Source organism: Mercenaria mercenaria, chromosome 4 (genome assembly GCF_021730395.1).
Source record: "Mercenaria mercenaria strain notata chromosome 4, MADL_Memer_1, whole genome shotgun sequence".
Lineage (NCBI taxonomy): Eukaryota > Metazoa > Mollusca > Bivalvia > Venerida > Veneridae > Mercenaria > Mercenaria mercenaria.
In genome coordinates, this window is record NC_069364.1 from 64,152,559 (window position 1) to 64,170,863 (window position 18,305).

The following is an 18,305-nucleotide window of genomic DNA, read 5'->3' on the forward strand; positions in this document are numbered from 1 at the left end:
TGATCAGTACTCTCATCTTGTCCACAAGACTACGTTTAAATATACTCTCACAGATTTTAACCTCTGACACATGAATCAGGATTCCAATGTCTTGTCTTATACCACTGTGCTTTTCAGGCAGAACCACCAACCTTCTGTAAAGAAACTGATGATAACTTCAACACTTTAAATGAGGTTTTGAACCTGCATCAGTCAGGGAACAAGTGATTCTAAGTCAACAACCTACCAGTAAACCAATCAGTCACAGAGACTGCCGTGTCAATAATATGAGCCGTGCCATGGAGAAAACCAACATAGTGGCTTTGTGACCAGCATAGATTCAGACCAGCCTGGTCAGGATCCATGCTGTTCACTTTCATTGTCTATTGCAATTACAGAAACCATTAGCTAACAGCATGGATCCTGACCAGACTGCGCGGATGCACAGGCTGGTCTGGATCCATGCTGGTCACAAAGCCACTATGTTGGTTTTCTCATGGCACGGCTCATATCATACTTGTTTCAAAGTAGAGCTGTTTAATATTTGCTAAATGGATTAGAGTATTTCTCAAAGTGTAGGTCAAAATGCACCAAAGCAATTCTACAAATCAAATCCAAGAACAAAATCCCAGGGAAAATGCCCCTGCACCACCCTCATTTCTGCTGTCAATTTCATTGGGAGTTGGCTACCTCCCTGGCTAGGTATTTACTTACTGAGATAAGGTTGGGAAACAATTCTGGAATATACTGTGCACCAGCATCAGTTAGATGGAAACATCCTGAGAGGTCAAGTTCCTTCACGCTGGTGCACTTTGTTTTACAGACATCAGACCCAGACAGATTGTATTTCCCATCCTTATTGTGTATCATCATTGTAAACAGAACTAAATCAGTCATCTGTGTGACTGCATCAAAACTCAAAATGTCCACATTTTCAGCATTCACAGCTGTCTTCAATTCCTGTAACAGAAGAAACAGCAAGTATGCAGAGAGTCAGACAACTAATTCATATGAAATCTTTGAGTATTTCTATCAATTACAAAATGAGAGAACAATCATGACTCAAAACTGCACTAAAGGCCATTCAATCACAGAAGCTGCTTTGATGCAAGGTCAATAAAATGCTGTGATTAAGAGCTCAGACTTTCAGGTGTGAGCTTGACCATGGCATTGTGCACTCTACATGTCATCTCGATGAGGTAAACAATAATTATTGTTGGTGTTAGTCAAAATGAAGTAAACTTGAGGTTAGGAGAACAGAAGGATGTACAAGGGCAACTCTAAAACAAAAATGTTACCTGAATAGATATGAGTTACACTTGCTATTTTTAGCAAGGCAGTGTATGTTGTGCAAAGGAGTATATATGGTTATCTACACAAGGAAACAACTTACCATAGCTTCCATGACTGAAAAATAGCTCTTCTGTGAGGATGGAATATCTTTTCTTTTCTGAAATAAAAATATTAAATTATTACATTATTTGTTTTTCAGATCTGAAGCAACTGTATAATTAAAGTTCAGTCTTAAAGTAACCATAATATTTTCATCTTTCAGCAAACTTGAGCAAAACCAACAAAAAGATGCTACAGACTAAGTTTGGTGCATAGTAATTTTCACCACAATTTTGGTGTAATGTAATTCTGAACAGTATTTTCCTGTACTGAAATTCTGACAGGAAGTTTAGTGCCTCATAACTCTGACCAGTAGTTTGGTGTACCTTAATTCTGACCAATAGTTTTGTGCACCACAAATCTGACCAGTAGTTCTGTGCCCCTTATTTCTGACCAATAGATTTGTGCACCATAAATCTGACCAGTAGTTTTGTGCACCATAAATCTGACCAGTAGTTTTGTGTACATTAAATCTGACCAGTAGTTTTATGAGTAATAATTTTGACCAGTATTTTAGTGCAACATACTTTAATGCAAAACATTAACAAGCAAATTCGATGAATTGGTATCAACCGCCGAAAGGGTTTGTGGTGAGGAACGGCAAAACAGTATATCCGGCAAAAGTTAAGGATATTACTAAGAGGCAAATAATTTCATTAGTCAAAATCAATTTAACAGAAAATGAATGCTATTTTCTGGTAGGGGGTGGTGTGGGGGGTGGGAGGCGCAGCAAGGGTGACTGACTGGGTGAGGGTACAAAACATCATACGTTGATTATAAATATTGATGGAAAATTAAAAATGGATTTTTTTTTTTAAATGGGGGGGGGGGGGGGGGGGGGGGGGTGATGCATGCTTTGGGTAGTGGGCATGACTGGGTGGAGGGGTGAGGTTGGGGAATGGTACAACTTTGCATGTTGATAAATATTCATGGAAGGTTTTGCTTATAATAAATGTTCATGGAAAAGAATGAAAGACGTTTAATGAAATTCTACCAATTGGTTGGTTTGTTATGTACAGATCTGTAGATTTTTAAACAATTAAAGGGCAATAACTCTAAGGAAAACTGACCAATAAAAAAAAAAAGACAGGCATCATCGAAGTATGTTGGTTCATATTTATTTCAAATTTCATGAAATTCTACCAGCTTGTTACTGAGAAATTGCTGCAGACGTGGGTTTTTCATTAAATCAAGGGCAGTAACTGTAAGGGAACTTGACCAATAAAAAAAAAAAAACTTGACGGGCATCATCGCAGTATGTTGGTGCATGTTTATTTCAAGTTTTATGAAATTTTTCATGATAGTTACTGAGAAATGGCTGCTGACGGACATTTTTAGGCATTTTTCATTAAATCAAGAGCAATAACTCTAAGGTAAATTGACCGATTTCATCGGCGGGGGATAACCAGGATTTTCTAACACCAAAAGGAGGCATGATTTGGCCAAAATAAATGTCAGAGTTACAGGACTTGATGCTATCACCTAGTTTAACTAGAATGTGTCTGTAGAACACAGGGTATGCCCCCCACTGGTACATTTATCACAAATAAGGGGAAATAATTCAAATGATTGCAGTCTTAATGGGGTATAGCCTCAACAAACATTTTATGAAAAGGATTCATTATTCTAGGCCATATACTTTATGAGCTATGAGCATCACAAACAAAAAATCCACTATTTTGGCTATTTCAAGGGCCGTAACTCTGTAATAAGCACTAAGACTCTCAAGAAGAATGCCAAGTGTGCAAGGTCACATCATAATAAAGACTCAAGCAAGGTTTCATGAATTTACATCAAATACTTTTTGAACTTTTTGGCACATAATTAGGTGAAAATGTTCATTTTTTTACTATTTCAGGGGCTCTGAAAATAGGGGGCAAAGGCAGACAAAAAATAGGGGGTGTGCAAGTTCATGTCATGATTAAGACTCATGCAAGGTTTAATCAATTTATATGTAATACTTTTTGAGCTAGGTGCTTCACAGGGTGAAAATGTGCATTTTTTTACTATTTCAGGGGCCATAACTCTGAAAATAGGGGGCAGACCCAGATGAAAAATAAAAGGTGCACAAGTTCATATCATGATAAAGACTCATGCAAGGTTTGATCAAATTATATGTTATGCTTTTTGAGTTAGGCATGTCAAAAGGTTAAAATGTGCATTATTGACTACTTCAGGGGCCATAACTCTGAAAATAGGAGGCGGAGCCAGACAAAAAGTAGGAGGTGCACAAGTTCATATCATGATCAAGACTCATGCAAGGTTTAATCAATTTATATTAAATACTTCTTGAGCTATGCGTGTCACAAGGTGTAAATGTGCATTTTTTAATATTTCAGGGGCCATAACTCTATAAAATAGGGGGCAAACCCAGATAAAAAATAGGAGGTGCGCAAGTTCATATCGTGAATCTACATCAAATACTTTTTGAGCTACGCATGTCACAAGGTGAAAATGTGCATTTTTGACTATTTCGGGGGCCATAACTCTGGAAATAGGGGGCGAAGCCAGACGAAAAATAGGAGGTGCGCAAATTCATATCATGATAAAGACTCGTGCAAGGTTTCATCAATTTATAAATATTGAATACTTTTTGAGCTAGCACGTCACGAACTTCGGATGGACAGACAAGAGCAAATATATATGCCCCCACCACTCACTGGGGGCACAAAAACATCAAAATTGAGGGGGAGGGTAGAGTCGTTATTAGTTTGACATTAAAGCTGTCCTGTCCTGGCCTAATGGAAGAAAGATAAAAATTTAAGTGAACTTGGACAGAGCAGCTTTGAAGTAAAAGCTCAAAGTTAATGCATGTGGACCCAGAGTATTCAGCTACAACTTTCATCAACCTATTCAGGCACAGAATTTGAGTTATTGTAAAATGTCTCTGAAAGGAACCGTTTTGCTTATTCTTAACTAGAAATACTTTCTGCAGGCCCACGGGCAGAATGTCAGCCCGCAAGCTGTCTAAAAAAGTAACATTTATTATACTATTTGGTGGTGTCAGAACTGATTTACACTAGCACCTGTATTTATTATAAATTTTTTTTGACAAATGATAAAAAAAGTATATATATATATATATGTCCACAAAAAACTCCTTACCAGGTAGAGATAGGTCAAAATACACCAAAAAATTGGATGTAACATGCATGTTGCACCACAGAAATATGGTCTCAATTTTTCCCCACAGCCAGTAATAAGAAATTTACAATATAAGCTATTTATAGTAACAACAAAGGGAAGCAATTCTAACTAGAAATGTGTCCATGGGACACAGATGCCCCCACTACTTGACAAAGGACACAGATCAACTTTGGGAAAACAATATGTTGCTATTTAAAAACAAGAGGACCATGATGGTCCTGAATCGCTCACCTGTCCCCACATGAACCGAGTATGACGTCGTTTTTTCTATTATTTGACATAGTGACCTAGTTTTTGAGCTCATGTGACCTAGTTCTGAACTTGACCTAGATATCATCAAGATAAAAATTCTGACCAATTTTTATGAAGATCCATTGAAAAATACGGCCTCTAGAGAGGTCACAAGGTTTTGCTATTATTTTACATAATGACCTAGTTTTTAAAGGCATGTGACCCAGTTTCGAACTTGACCTAGATATCATCAAGATGAACATTTTGATCAATTTTCATGCAGATCCCATGAAAAATATTACCTCTAGAGAGGTCACAAGGATTTTCTATTATTTGACCTACTGACCTAGTTTTTGAACCGCAGTTTACCCAGTTTCGAACTTGACCTAGAAATCATCAAGGTGAACATTCTCACCAATTTTCATGAAGATCCATTGAAAAATATGATCTCTAGAGAGGTCACAAGGATTTTCTATTATTTGATAATATTCTATTATCTGACCTAGTTTTTGACCGCAGTTGACCCAGTTTTGACCTTGACCTAGATATTATCAAAATGAACATTCTGATTAATTTTCATGCAGATCCCATGAAAAATATTACCTCTAGAGAGGTAACAAGGTTTTTCTATTATTTGACCTACTGACCTAGTTTTGGACCAGACTTGACCCAGTTTCGAACTTGACCTAGATATCATCAAGATGAACATTCTGACCAGTTTTCATGCAGATCCCATGAAAAATATGATCTCTAGAGAGGTCACAAGGATTTTCTATTATTTGATAATGTTCTATTATCTGACCTAGTTTTTGACCGCAGTTGACCCAGTTTCGAACTTGACCTAGATATTATGAAGATGAACATTCTCACCAATTTTCATGAAGATCCATTGAAAAATATGGCCTCTAGAGAGGTCAAAAGGTTTTTCTATGGTTAGACCTAGTGACCTATTTATATGTAAATACAGGTGCTAGTGTAAATCAGTTCCGACACCACCAAATTGTATAATAAATGTTACTTTTTTAGACAGCTTGCGGGCTCGACATTCTGCCCGTGGGCCTGCAGAAAGTATTTCTAGTTAAGAATAAGCAAAACGGTTCCTTTCAGAGACACTTTAGAATAACTCAAATTCTGTGCCTGAATAGGTTGATGAAAGTTGTAGCTGAATACTCTGGGTAAACTTTGGTGACTCTAGGTCAAATAATTTTGGAGCTACGTGCGACACAACATTAAAATGGCCAATTTTTTACTAAGTCAGGGGCCATAACTCCTACATGACTGAATGAATCTGGACGCAAAACCCCAGGTGCACAACTACACATGCTGACCAACATTCCTGTAAAGTTTTGTGACTCTACGTCAAATACTTTTGGAGCTAGGTGCGACCAACATACTCGGAAGGACGGACAAGGGAAAATCTATATGCTCCCCCCCCCCCTCACCTCGAAGTGGGGGCATAAAAAGAAGATTGCCTCATGGTGCTGAACATGTGTGCCAAGTTACATAACAAGAGCTGTCGGATGACAGCGCGCTCGACTATTCGAAGAATTGATTGAAGAATGGGGTCAAAATATTTCTATAGATTTTCAGACAAAAGAAAAAAATGGATTAAACAAAAAATTTTCCTGTATTTGTGGATTTTGATTAGTCTTGCACTAAGTGGCAATGTGTGACCATGATGGCAAATATGTTATTAAGTTATATGTTAGGCAAACACAGACTTGTATGAAAAGTTTAACTAATTTCCAAGTCCAAAAAGGGTCATAATTCAGTCAAAATAGTTGACAGAGTTATGTACACTTGCCTACAGATGGAAATCATGTTGATATACTAGTGTTAACAGTTTCAAAGCCACAGTTCAAATATTTTGACAAAAATTTCAAAGTCCAAAAAGGGCCATAATTCAGCCAAAATAGTTGTCAAGAGTTATGTACTCTTGCCTGCAGATGGAAATCATAATGATAAACAAGTATTTAAAGTTTAAAAGCCAAATGTCAAATAGTCTTGACAAAACATGGACATATACGAAAACAGAACCAATTTCCAAGTTCAAAAAGGGCCATAATTCAGCCAAAAAAGATGACAGAGTTATGTACTCTTGCCTATTGATAGAGACTATAATACTGAACAAGATATAAAAGTTTCAAAGCCATATGTCAAACACTTTACACAAAATATAAACTGGTACGAAAAACTTAACCAAGACTTCTAAGTCAGAAGGGGCCATAATTCAGCCAAAATGCTTGATGGAGTTATGTACTCTTGCCTACAACTGGATATGGTGATGGTAAACAAGTGTTGAAAGTTTCAAAGCTTTATCTCAAAAGACTTTGTCAAAATGTAGACTGGTACGAAAAACTTAACCAAGATTTCTAAGTAAAAAAAGGGGCAATAATTCAACCAAAATGCTTGATGGAGTTATGTACTCTTGCCTACAACTGGACATAGTGATGGCAAACAAGTGTTGAAAGTTTCAAAGCTTTATCTCAAAAGACTTTGCCAAAATATGAACTGGTACGAAAAACTTAACCAAGATTTCTAAGTCAAAAGGGGCCATAATTCAGTCAAAATGCTTGACAGAGTTATATACTCTTGCCTATAACTGGACATGGTGATGGTTAACAAGTGTTGAAAGTTTCAAAGCTTTATCTCAAAAGACTTTGTCAAAATGTGGACTGGTACGAAAAACTTAACCAGGGTGTGACGCCGACGCCGACGCCAACGCCGACGCCGTGGTGAGTAGGATAGCTCTACTTTTTCTTCGAATAGTCGAGCTAAAAATCCCCTTACGTATGAAAAAGACATGCTCCAGACAATGTCATTCTTGTATCTGACCTTTGGCCTCTAAGTGTGACCTTGACCTTTGACCTAGGGACCTGGTTCTTGCGCAGGACACTCCGTCTCATAAAGGTGAACATTCATGCCAAGTTACATCAAAATCCCATCATGCATGAAGAAAAAATGCTCTGGACAAGCTTCAATTTGACCTTTGACCTCCAACAGTGACCTTGACCTTTGAAATAGGAACATGGGGTTTGTGCATGACACGCCTTCTGATTGAGGTAAATATTCATGCCAAATATAAACAAATTTGGTCCATGCATTTCAAAGTTATGGTCCAGACAAACTTCAATTTCACCTTTGACCCCCTCAACTGTGACCCTGACCTTTGAGATTCTCCAGACAGATGGATTGACAGATAAAAAAGTACCACTAAATCTGCTTACACAAAATGTGTAAGAAAAGTGAAATGTTATCTTACCTGTACAACTACTGGTTCCTTCACAACTTCAGGTGACAGCTTCTTTACTGGTGACTGTAGTTTTACAGGCAAAGAATTGCTAACATTTTTTTTATTTGCCAGCGGTAAAGCTGTTTTTGATGGTGCTGTTCTTTTCATTGCTGGAAGCGACCGTGCCTGCGTCACTGGTAGACTTGCTTCTGCCTTTTCAAACCTTTCCAGCTGTGGTGGCTGGTAGTTATTGCTTAATTCTTGTATATCATTATATGCCACTTCAAAAGTGTTTGCCTCAAACTTCCTGGGCGCAGCCTTCTTGCCCTTCTTTTTGTACCTGTTTTTGTTGTAAAAAAAACTCATAACAGTATTTAGGCAATAGAAACATGAAGTAGATGGAATTTTTTACCAATATACATGAAGTATCTGTTCAATCAGGTGGGAATAAAATTCAGTGTGGTGCAACAGGATATGACAGTATAATACCAATTGCAAAAGCCTCTAACATGGCTCCAACTGCACGGCTGTAAAAAGCAACAAAAGCTGCAACAGATCATGAAATACATTTGAGCCACGCCACGAGAAAATGAACATAGTGGCTTTGAAAGCGACCAGCATGGATCCAGACAAGCCTGCGCATCCACACAGTCTGGTCAGGATCCATGTTGTTCGCTTTCAAAGCCAACTGCAATAAGGGAAACCATTAGTGAACAGCATGGATTCTGACCAGACTGCGCGGATGCGCAGGCTGATCTGGATCCATGCTGGTCGCAAAACCACTATGTTGGTTTTCTCATGGTGTGGCTCATATGCTCCAGGGTTGGCAAAATGCCGGCATTTAAGAGTATTTGACACGTTACTGGCATTTACTGGTATTTACCTGCATTTTCCGAGGGCCTAAAAACTATTTCCAGACCCATTCATCGATATTAGATATCATTGATTTTTAATGTAAACGGTGTCAGTAGGTGATATCAACAGGTGTATTTAATTGTTTTGTTATTGTGTGTAAACTGCCTTGGTCAAAACTACAGGAGACCTTTAGTTTTAAGCCTATAGGAGAGATGGTGTTTGTATACAAATCTGTTGTATTTTCTATTTTAGACTTACTGATAAGACAAAGGTCTGGTGGGCAAACGCCAAGCGTCCATGTTTTTTTTGTAAATAGTGATGTTTTTCTAACGGCTTAAACTTTCTTAAAACATAAATGATATCAATAATTTTTGATCAGTTGAAAGGATATGAAAACAAGCAATTTATTGATTACTTTTAATTATTATTTCAAAATAAAATGGATTAATTATAAACGCTTAATTTACAGTGTTTTTTCTAAAAGTTTGGAGCATCGTTACCCCGCTATTAAAATCATATGTCATTTAAAATGGTTTTTCATTTTAAAAGGATATCTAAACAAGGAAATTGGAAAATCGCACGCATTCCAAAACTTTGAATTTTTAAAATCCATAAATTAGCCAAAAAGTTATTAAAAATAAAAAATTCCGATCCCACACACAAACGATGTAAAAACATTTGTTTTGCCCACCGCCAGATAAACAGGACTGGTGTAAATGCGTGACATCACGGCGATCTCTCATATGAGACTGACAAATAAGATCAAATTTTGAAGTGTATAAATATATCATTTCATAACAAAGATTTTAAGAATATAGCTCCTTGCAGGCATTAAAGTATTTTTATTGGTCCTATTGGAAATACATATATATACTAGAAAAATGTTGCAACATCCGTACTAGACAAAAAAAATTCAAAGGAGCTAGTCCTGCTTAGTTACATACACTGGGATGGGGCCTATACAGGACCCAAGTAGTTCAAGGCATATAGGACTAGCGAGTAGTATGCTCCCAGAACCTCCTAGCATGCCAAACCTGCATTTATTAATCATTGTCGGATACAGCTCAAAAATCAACTTCACGAAATTTCAATCCAATTTTCAAAATGCCTGTGCTGGTCAATGTATTTATATAAGCAGGTCATGTTTAGTTAATATACTGAAAGTCAAAATATAATAAAATTTACTTTATATTATCCATATACACTATGCTCCTCTAATGATAATATTCTTGTTCATACCAGTAACTTACATGATTGCGTCGCTGTTGTTTCCGGTCACTAGTACTGCTACTGATTGTCTGAAATAAAGGAACAAATAACATTGTTGATCACATAACCTACAAATATACAGTATACAGTGTTTTTTTTTTCTAGCCAATTTGGGACCGAAATAAGGCCCCAATCCCAATGGAAAATAGTATCTTTTTTCCCAACCTTGACCTTCAATGGAGTGACCCCAAAATCAATAGGGGTCATTTACTCTGCATGACAGTTTGAAGGTTCTAGGTCAAATGGTTCTCCAGTTACTGCTCGGAAATGAAGTGTGACGTACGGACGGATGGACAGACGGACTGGGCAAAAATAATATGTCTCCCACCCTCTAAATTTTAACAATGGAAAGCACGATGTTGCTTTGAACTCGCAAATAAAGCATGTATGAACTTACAGCTTTATTCTGTTTATTTGTGATGATACACTGTAGGAGATATTTATAAAAAAATATTAAACAAAACTTCTAAATAACATATTGTGTTTAATTTGCAATTTTGTTTTTTGGATTTAACGACTTTTGGCGACTTTTCCAGCTTTTAATGGTGGAGGAAGACCCCAGGTGCCCCTCCATGCATTATTTGATCACGAGCGGGCACCCGGGTAGAACCACCGACCTTCTGTAAGCCAGTTGGATGGCTTCCTCACATGAAGAATTCAACACCCCGAGTGAGGCTCAAACCCACATTGATGAGGGGCAAGTGATTTGAAGTCAGCGACCTTAACCACTCGGCCACGGAGGCCCCTTTAATTTGCAATAACTTTTTAATTAAACGCCTTACAATTTTGATAGTTACAACATGACATTGTTCTCTTCAACTATTCAATTTGTAATTACTGAGAGAAAAAAACCTGAGTATCACTATCAAGTTACTTTTCTACTAACTTCCGAGTTTTCCTGCTTATATAAATCACATCTCCATACTGACAGCACTGATTATAAATGTGACGATCTGTTGCATGAGTCATTCTCTGATAAATTTACAGCCAGTGACAGGCTGCTGAGTTACAATGCCTATACACATTACATAACATTGAATAATTTATGTGCCTAGACTCTATTGAGTAGAAGACTATTTCAATGTAATACTTTATATGAGAAATTAGAAACATTGAATTAAGGACTGTCACTAATTTAGCAGGAATAAACAATTTAAAACATTACTAGCTCTTTAAAGACACTGATTCTGGTATGCCAGGTATGTGGCCTATGTGAATGATAATTTAGGTCTGCATATTGGCTGTAAGGGCCAATACACAAGACTGGACCATTGATAGACTTGCTTCTGTTCATCACAATAGCTACTGTATAGCTACTGTGCAGTACATAAATTACAGGCGATATTTCTCACCTTCATAGCAAATCAGTTCTCACCTTTATAACGAGTTTAGAAAGCTTGATTGAATAAGGGCTAAATAAACAAAGTGATAAGATACAACCGTGTTTTTTTCATATTTTCAATAATCAAGTTTTTTAACAATTAAATTTCACCATTGCTGTTTTTTTTTTTTTTTTTTTTAATAAAAAATATAAACAAGAGCACCGCCTTGCGGGTGCTGACGCTCATCTGATTTTTTTTGTATAATAGAAATATTGTCCTACCCATGATTTTCTAAGTCTAAAAAGGGCCATCATTCTTGCAAAAAGCAGGATAGAGTTATGTTTCTTGATGTACAGTGTCCACTTATGATTGTGAAAAACTGTTGCAAGTTTTAAAGCAATAGCTTTGATAGTTTATGAGAAAAGTTGCCTTAAACATAATATTCAACCAAGAAAATGATTTTCAAAGTCCAAAATTATTATCATTTTCTTCTGGTTTTATTTTTCTTACTTTTGATATAAAGATGCGCAGACTGGTCAGTGGATCCAAGCTGGTCGCAAACTCACTATGTTGGTTTTCTCATGGCGCGGCTCAAATTATCTTAAGAAGTTAAGTCTTAAATATGAAAATTTGTAAGAAAAATAAAATTTATCAGCACGATACTGGTTTCCCAGTAGTTTCCGGACCCAAGTAGTTTTCCGGACCTTTCACATTTCGTGCTGTATAGACTTTACGCCGTAGTAAAACATCTGGGTAACAATATCATATTATCTAGACATTTGTTGCCTTTTAGCAGTGAAAACCTAGCATTAACGAACTTATTTATTATTTGAAAATCCCGGTTGTTTTAACTTACTTTGATGTAATGTTTACAAAAGAGATTGTCAACCGCAGGGGAATTCCACTTACAGTGCGCATGCGCAGAAACTGAGGCCCCTTGAAGGTAAACATCAGTCAACTGATGCTCCCATTTACAGACGATACAGTAAAAACATACTGATAGTAATAAATTAAAACAACGAAAGTCAGAAAAATTCGCCCTTTTCACTTAACTACGGCATTCAATCATCGATTAAAAATAATAACCAAAATAGACAGGGATTTACCTACGATACCGTCTATCAATCAAATTCTTAGCATCAGTGTCCATGCCCGAGTGGTCAGGGCGTTAGACTACTAATTCTGAGACCAGTCTTGTTGTTTTTTTAGAAAACAGTTGTTAATTGTATTAAAAGTTCTTAATTTCTTTTTTGTAATATTACCAGTTCGCTCAATACGTCCCGTCATTTTAGCGTGACGCTGCAAACTTCATTCAAACGTAATTAGACGTAACTGTAATGAGCGTATTATAAATCTAGTATTTGTTAAATTCTTGAAATATTCTTTTCCAGTCATCATCTCACCTTAGAATTATGTTTTAATTTTGAATATATGTATCAAATCGGAAATGTTTGCTTTTAGAGAAAGGTTACAACTGTGCAATGAAAGAGTCCGGAAAACTACTCGGACTAACTGAGATATTAATGGAATTAATTGCCCCCTTTGAGACCTCACTTACATTTGTGTTATGAAAGCAAGTATAATACGAATTCTGCATGGTGTTAATGAAGAACCTAGGTTTTTTTCTGTGAAAATTTTATGTTTTGTTTGAAAGTTACAGGCAAAAAATAGTGATTTCGATCCGGAAACTACTGTGAAACCACAGGCACGGTTCCAGTGTATATTTTTTTGTTTAATATATTTTTTTTCACACAAATATACTTTATATATGTTAGTCAAAAGAAAAAAAATTGATGACAAAAAATCCGGTCATAGTATCATTTACATTGAAAAGGTGAACTATGCGAGTGTAGCGCTATGGGAAGCTACTCGGCAAACTTGTGGAACATTTCAAAATCAGAGTTTATACACTTGCAGCCACTACCTGCATGATCGCACCTTTGAAACATTTAAAGCCTTCCATAAATGCTAAACTGACCCCATAAATTGCTTTGAAAAACACAGTACAAGTCTCTACGAGCGAAATCTTTCAGTTATCCCCCGGTGATTTCATTCCGGATAGCGGACGTGTTCCTGGTTTTTATCACTTCGTTTGGCAGCTGAAATCGCCGGGGATATTTGAAATATTTCGCTCCTAGAGACTTGTTCTGTGTATTTCAAAGCAATTTATGGGGTCAGTTTAGTATTTATGGATAGCTTAAACATACATGTCAAGTTCCGTGGACAATTTTCCAGGATATTTCAGTTGAAAATCCAGGATATTTGATGAAAATCCAGATTTTTTCGTTGAACGTTTCTTAGGAAATTTTTGGTTGAATACAATACTATGTAACAGATGGTCTAACAGATTAGGTCCGATTTGGGCAATGTTTTTAGGTGCTTAAGTTGCTTTATAATGCATTTTAACCTCTATCATGTTGAATACGATTGATTCTGCATTTGCAACCAGTGTAAATTGTTCATGCAGTCTGATCATGATCTGCACTGTTTGCCATTTATCAGTCAGTATCTTTTTTGTAAGCACCCATTTTAACATTTAAACAAAAAAATATACACTGGACCCGTGCCTGTGTGTGAAACCAGTACCGATAAACACTTCCAAAAACATATTCTGCAGTATATACAATAATAAGGAATAAATAAGTAAATATATACTGCAATTATCGTGCCCTTGCAAACATTCTATTTGCATTAGTTCCGAGTATTATTCATGCTGTCATCGCCGCCATTTGTAAACAAACATTTTTGTTTATGATTTTCTAACGAATACACATTTGCAAGCGTTGTCATCTCTCCGCGACCTGCGGTAATCTTCAGAAGAAAATGCGATAGGTAACCTGGTAATGTCAAGTCCGTTCTGACTGGTCAGTAACGTAAACAAAAAAGTGATTTTTCTTTAAAAATGTAATCCTTTTACGGCGTTAAACTATATGAAGTATAGGGAGGACGAGGTACCGCTATAAATGACTGTCTGGTCTGTTCATATTGTCTGGTCACATTGACATCTGCCTACATTCCTGCCTGCCTGGGACGTAGACTTCGTGCGAGAAAGTTGGGCCAAAATAAAAGGGAAATGAATATTTGATACATGTTAGTAATTTAAAAGATATAAAAAAAAAACAGGGGTGAAGAGCAAGGTTAAGGTGAAATATGTTCAACCCTTGGACAGTTTCACGATATTCGGGCTGCTTCAGATACGAGTTCCTCAGTTAACACGTTTACAAACAATCCTACGATGAATTATACTAATTATCTCTGCAATTCTGCTTACTCACTGTGGGGAACCCACGTGACCAATAGGTAAGGTACGGAGCCAGATATGTAAACAAATCCGCACGCTTCAGGTAACATTTTTGGTCGTAACTTTGTTAATAAACGATGAAATTTCATGAAATAAAGACGAACGCCTTCCTTTATTTTCTATTGTCAATTTATAATCTGGAGGGTTACTTAGAAACTAATGAACTGTAGCCTGAAGATGATTTACAAATCATTTAGACCATTTTTAAGTGAAATGCTCCGTGAAATGCACAACATTTTGTGACCAGCGAAATACGCCGTTGCACTTTTTGCAAAATTAATCTGGCTTCTTACCAGCATCGAGAGTTTGTCCTTTAAAGAGCAAGGCGTTCGTCTTTATTTCATGAAATTCCATTGAATATTGACTAAAGTTATGACTCAAAATAATACCTGAAGTGAGCCGAATTGGCTCCGTATCTTACCTTTTGGTCACGTAGGTTTCCCCACAGTGTAAGTATAGTCACTTCACTTAACGGCGGACCAGTTCTTACTTGAGAAATCCTTAGAGGTGTGCGTGTTTAAATTTCATTGCGAATGTTTTTGACATTTTGGCAGAAATGCAATAACAGATTTTTCTAGTGTTTTGTGAGAAATAGAATTCCATTTTGGTTTTAAAAGTAGTCACAGTCGCAGCATTTTAATTTTGATCTCAAAAAAATATCCCCAAAATACACGATCATAGCTTTCTCGCCATTTTATGTCAATTCTAAAATTATCCGTACTAACCTGAAATGGGGCAAGCTACCTGTGGACATATTGTTATTTAGTTAGAAACTACAGAAAATGGGATTTAGTATATGCGTGCCGTCTTCTGTCCACATTGTGACCGAAATTCTGCCCTTTCGCCAGCAGTATTAAATACACGAGGTTTCTGCAGAAAAAAAGTGAATGACTAATTATAATCAAAGGCTTGAGCATACATAGTTGCGGATTACGGCAGATTTCTTTCCTGTAATATTTCATTGACTGTTGGAGTTAATGCTGTTTGTCGACACATCAGATGAAGGAGAGAACTGCTGCATTTCCAGGCTGTCTGTTTACAAATAGAAATGCATTAAATCTTTCAGAGGACACATTTCATCTCAAGAAAAGAAACAAAGAGATCAAAAATAGTAACAAAACCAACATAATAACTAATTATCCACTCATGGATGATTATTGTGCCATCAAATTACAATAAGGAACAAAACAAACGAAATGTTTACATATTACCAAGAAGCATCGAAAAACTTTCTAGTCATTTTGGCTAACCTGCCAATGTATTGAACAGTCAGTCCGCTGACATGATAACACCTAGAATGTATACATTTTAAATAAAAGTAGTAAAATTAACATAGAAATAAACCTGTTTGCACCGATCTACCAAACCGAAGGTACCTCAGACCAGCTGTAACTGCGTGAGACTCGCAAAAATCCGGAACTTACATAATCACACCCGTTCAACCCGATCTAGTGAATGCCGTTGGTCTGCCGACGACAGTTCAGTGTACAGTATATATACATATACCTAGAGTGATAATCTAAACTGCAGTCAGTGATGTAATCTTAAAGACTTGGATGAACTATTTTATCAATGATAAATTTTTATCTGCTAAGTTTGGCCTAAGTTTGGCCTGTAACCACTACCTTGTAATTGAAAATTCATCCGTACTGCTCATGAATGGAACAATATGAGGTAGCGCAGAAATTTAGATGTTGCAAGAAATAAGATAAGCACTAACTTATTTCAGAAAATTAGTATCAACTTTGGAAGCGGGTAAACCAGCCTCCAAAAAGCAACACATTGCTGTTTAGACTAGATCGTTATTGGAGACAACACTTAATTGCTGTTGTTGTTTTTATAGATAGATTAAGTGGGAAAAAGGGTATGTTTCACTTTGAAATTGATAAAATAACACAGAAGAAAAATCCGAAGCCCCTGCGTTATCGCATTTCACATCCTGTTGTGTGTGGTTTTCTTTTTTCAGCGCGCTGTTACAACGTTTGACACTATATATATATTTATTTATTTGTGACATACAAGCAATGATTAGGAAAACAAATATATTGATTCTAACATGGCTTGATTTGATTACCAGTTAAATGAAGGAAAATATTCTATGATAAACAACAAATGACGCGCAGACCGATATAATAAGAGCGAATAATGGCGTCAAGAATCACGTCAACATGCCGAATAACGTCTCCTTCATTATTAATGCGATAAATGAAACCCATCATAATTTTTATCAAAAGCTTTCTAGGAACATGTAAGAATGACATTCATACATTTTATCGTTTCAAACTGCAATAGAAGTTTTTTTTTCTGTTTCAGAATATTTGTAATTTTCAAAATATCTTTCTGTATAGAACTGATATTATGTCATCTCAAAATGGTTAATTTTTATTTTCTTTCGGATTTTACATTTTCTAAACTAAATAGCCAGTAATTGTAACAAGAGGGCCACGATGGCCCTAGGTCGCTCACCTGAGTAACACACTGTAACAGTGTAAACATGTTTTACCTAGTGATTTCATTGAGACAAATAGTCTGACCAATTTTCGTTAAGATTTGATAAAAAACAAAACAAAAAAAAAAAAAAGGCTTCTTCAGAGTAAACAAGCATTTCCTTTGATTTGACCAAGTGACCCAGTTTTTTTTTTACCCCACATGACCCATAATTGAACTTGTCAAAATTTCAGCAAAAAGGTCGCCTCTAGAGTGTATACAAGCTTTTCCTTATGATTTGACCTATTGATCTAGTTCTTGACCCAACGTGACCCAGATTGAAATCATCCAAGACTTCATGATAACAAACATTCTGACCAAGTTTTATGAAGATAGAATAAAAAATGTGCACCCTAGGGTGTAAACATGCTTACGCTTTGGATTGACCTGGTGACTTAGTTTTTGACCACACATGACCCAGATAAAAATTCGTCTGAGATTTCTTGCAGACAAACATTCTGACCAAGCTTCATACACATCAAATGAAAAATGCAGTCCCTCTTGCATGCACAAGGGTTTCCTTTGACCTACTTAGCTCAGTAGGTAAGAGCGTTGGTCTACGGATCTCGGGGTCGCGAGTTCGATCCTCGGGCGGGGCGTATGTTCTCCGTGACTATTTGATAAACGACATTGTGTCTGAAATCATTAGTCCTCCACCTCTGATTCATGTGGGGAAGTTGGCAGTTACTTGCGGAGAACAGGTTTGTACTGGTACAGAATCCAGGAATACTGGTTAGATTAACTGCCCACCGTTACATGACTGAAATACTGTTCAAATACGGCGTTAAACCCAAAACAAACAAATTGACCTACTTTTTGAACCCAGATGATCCAGATTAAAACTTGGGCTAAAAATCATCAAGATCATCATTTTGACAAAGTTTCATGACGATAGAATCATAAACGTGGCCCCTGGCGCGTTTGATTTGAACGGATGATTTAGTTTTTGACCCCACATGACTCAGATTTGAATTTGACCTAAGGGTCATCAAGATAAACATTCTGAAAATTTCTCATAAGTTTCAAACTTAAACGGTGGACTCTAGTGTGTTTACAAGATTTTCATTTGACCTGACCTGCTGACCTAGTT

At 36.6% G+C, this 18,305-nt stretch overlaps 1 protein-coding gene across 1 annotated transcript in view; it reads right to left on the minus strand.

The window, feature by feature from the left end:
- Positions 1-14,149, minus strand: part of LOC123552925 (uncharacterized) — a 106,474-nt gene extending 92,325 nt beyond the window's left edge. The window contains exons 1-5 of the mRNA XM_053541508.1: positions 14,083-14,149; positions 10,087-10,134; positions 8,012-8,321; positions 1,373-1,429; positions 694-939 (exon numbers count right to left, since the gene is read on the minus strand). Coding sequence (XP_053397483.1) covers positions 694-939; positions 1,373-1,429; positions 8,012-8,321; positions 10,087-10,088 — 615 coding nt within the window. The 5' untranslated portion in view covers positions 10,089-10,134; positions 14,083-14,149. The remainder of the gene's footprint in view (positions 1-693; positions 940-1,372; positions 1,430-8,011; positions 8,322-10,086; positions 10,135-14,082) is intronic.
- Between the last annotated feature and the right edge of the window lie 4,156 nt (positions 14,150-18,305).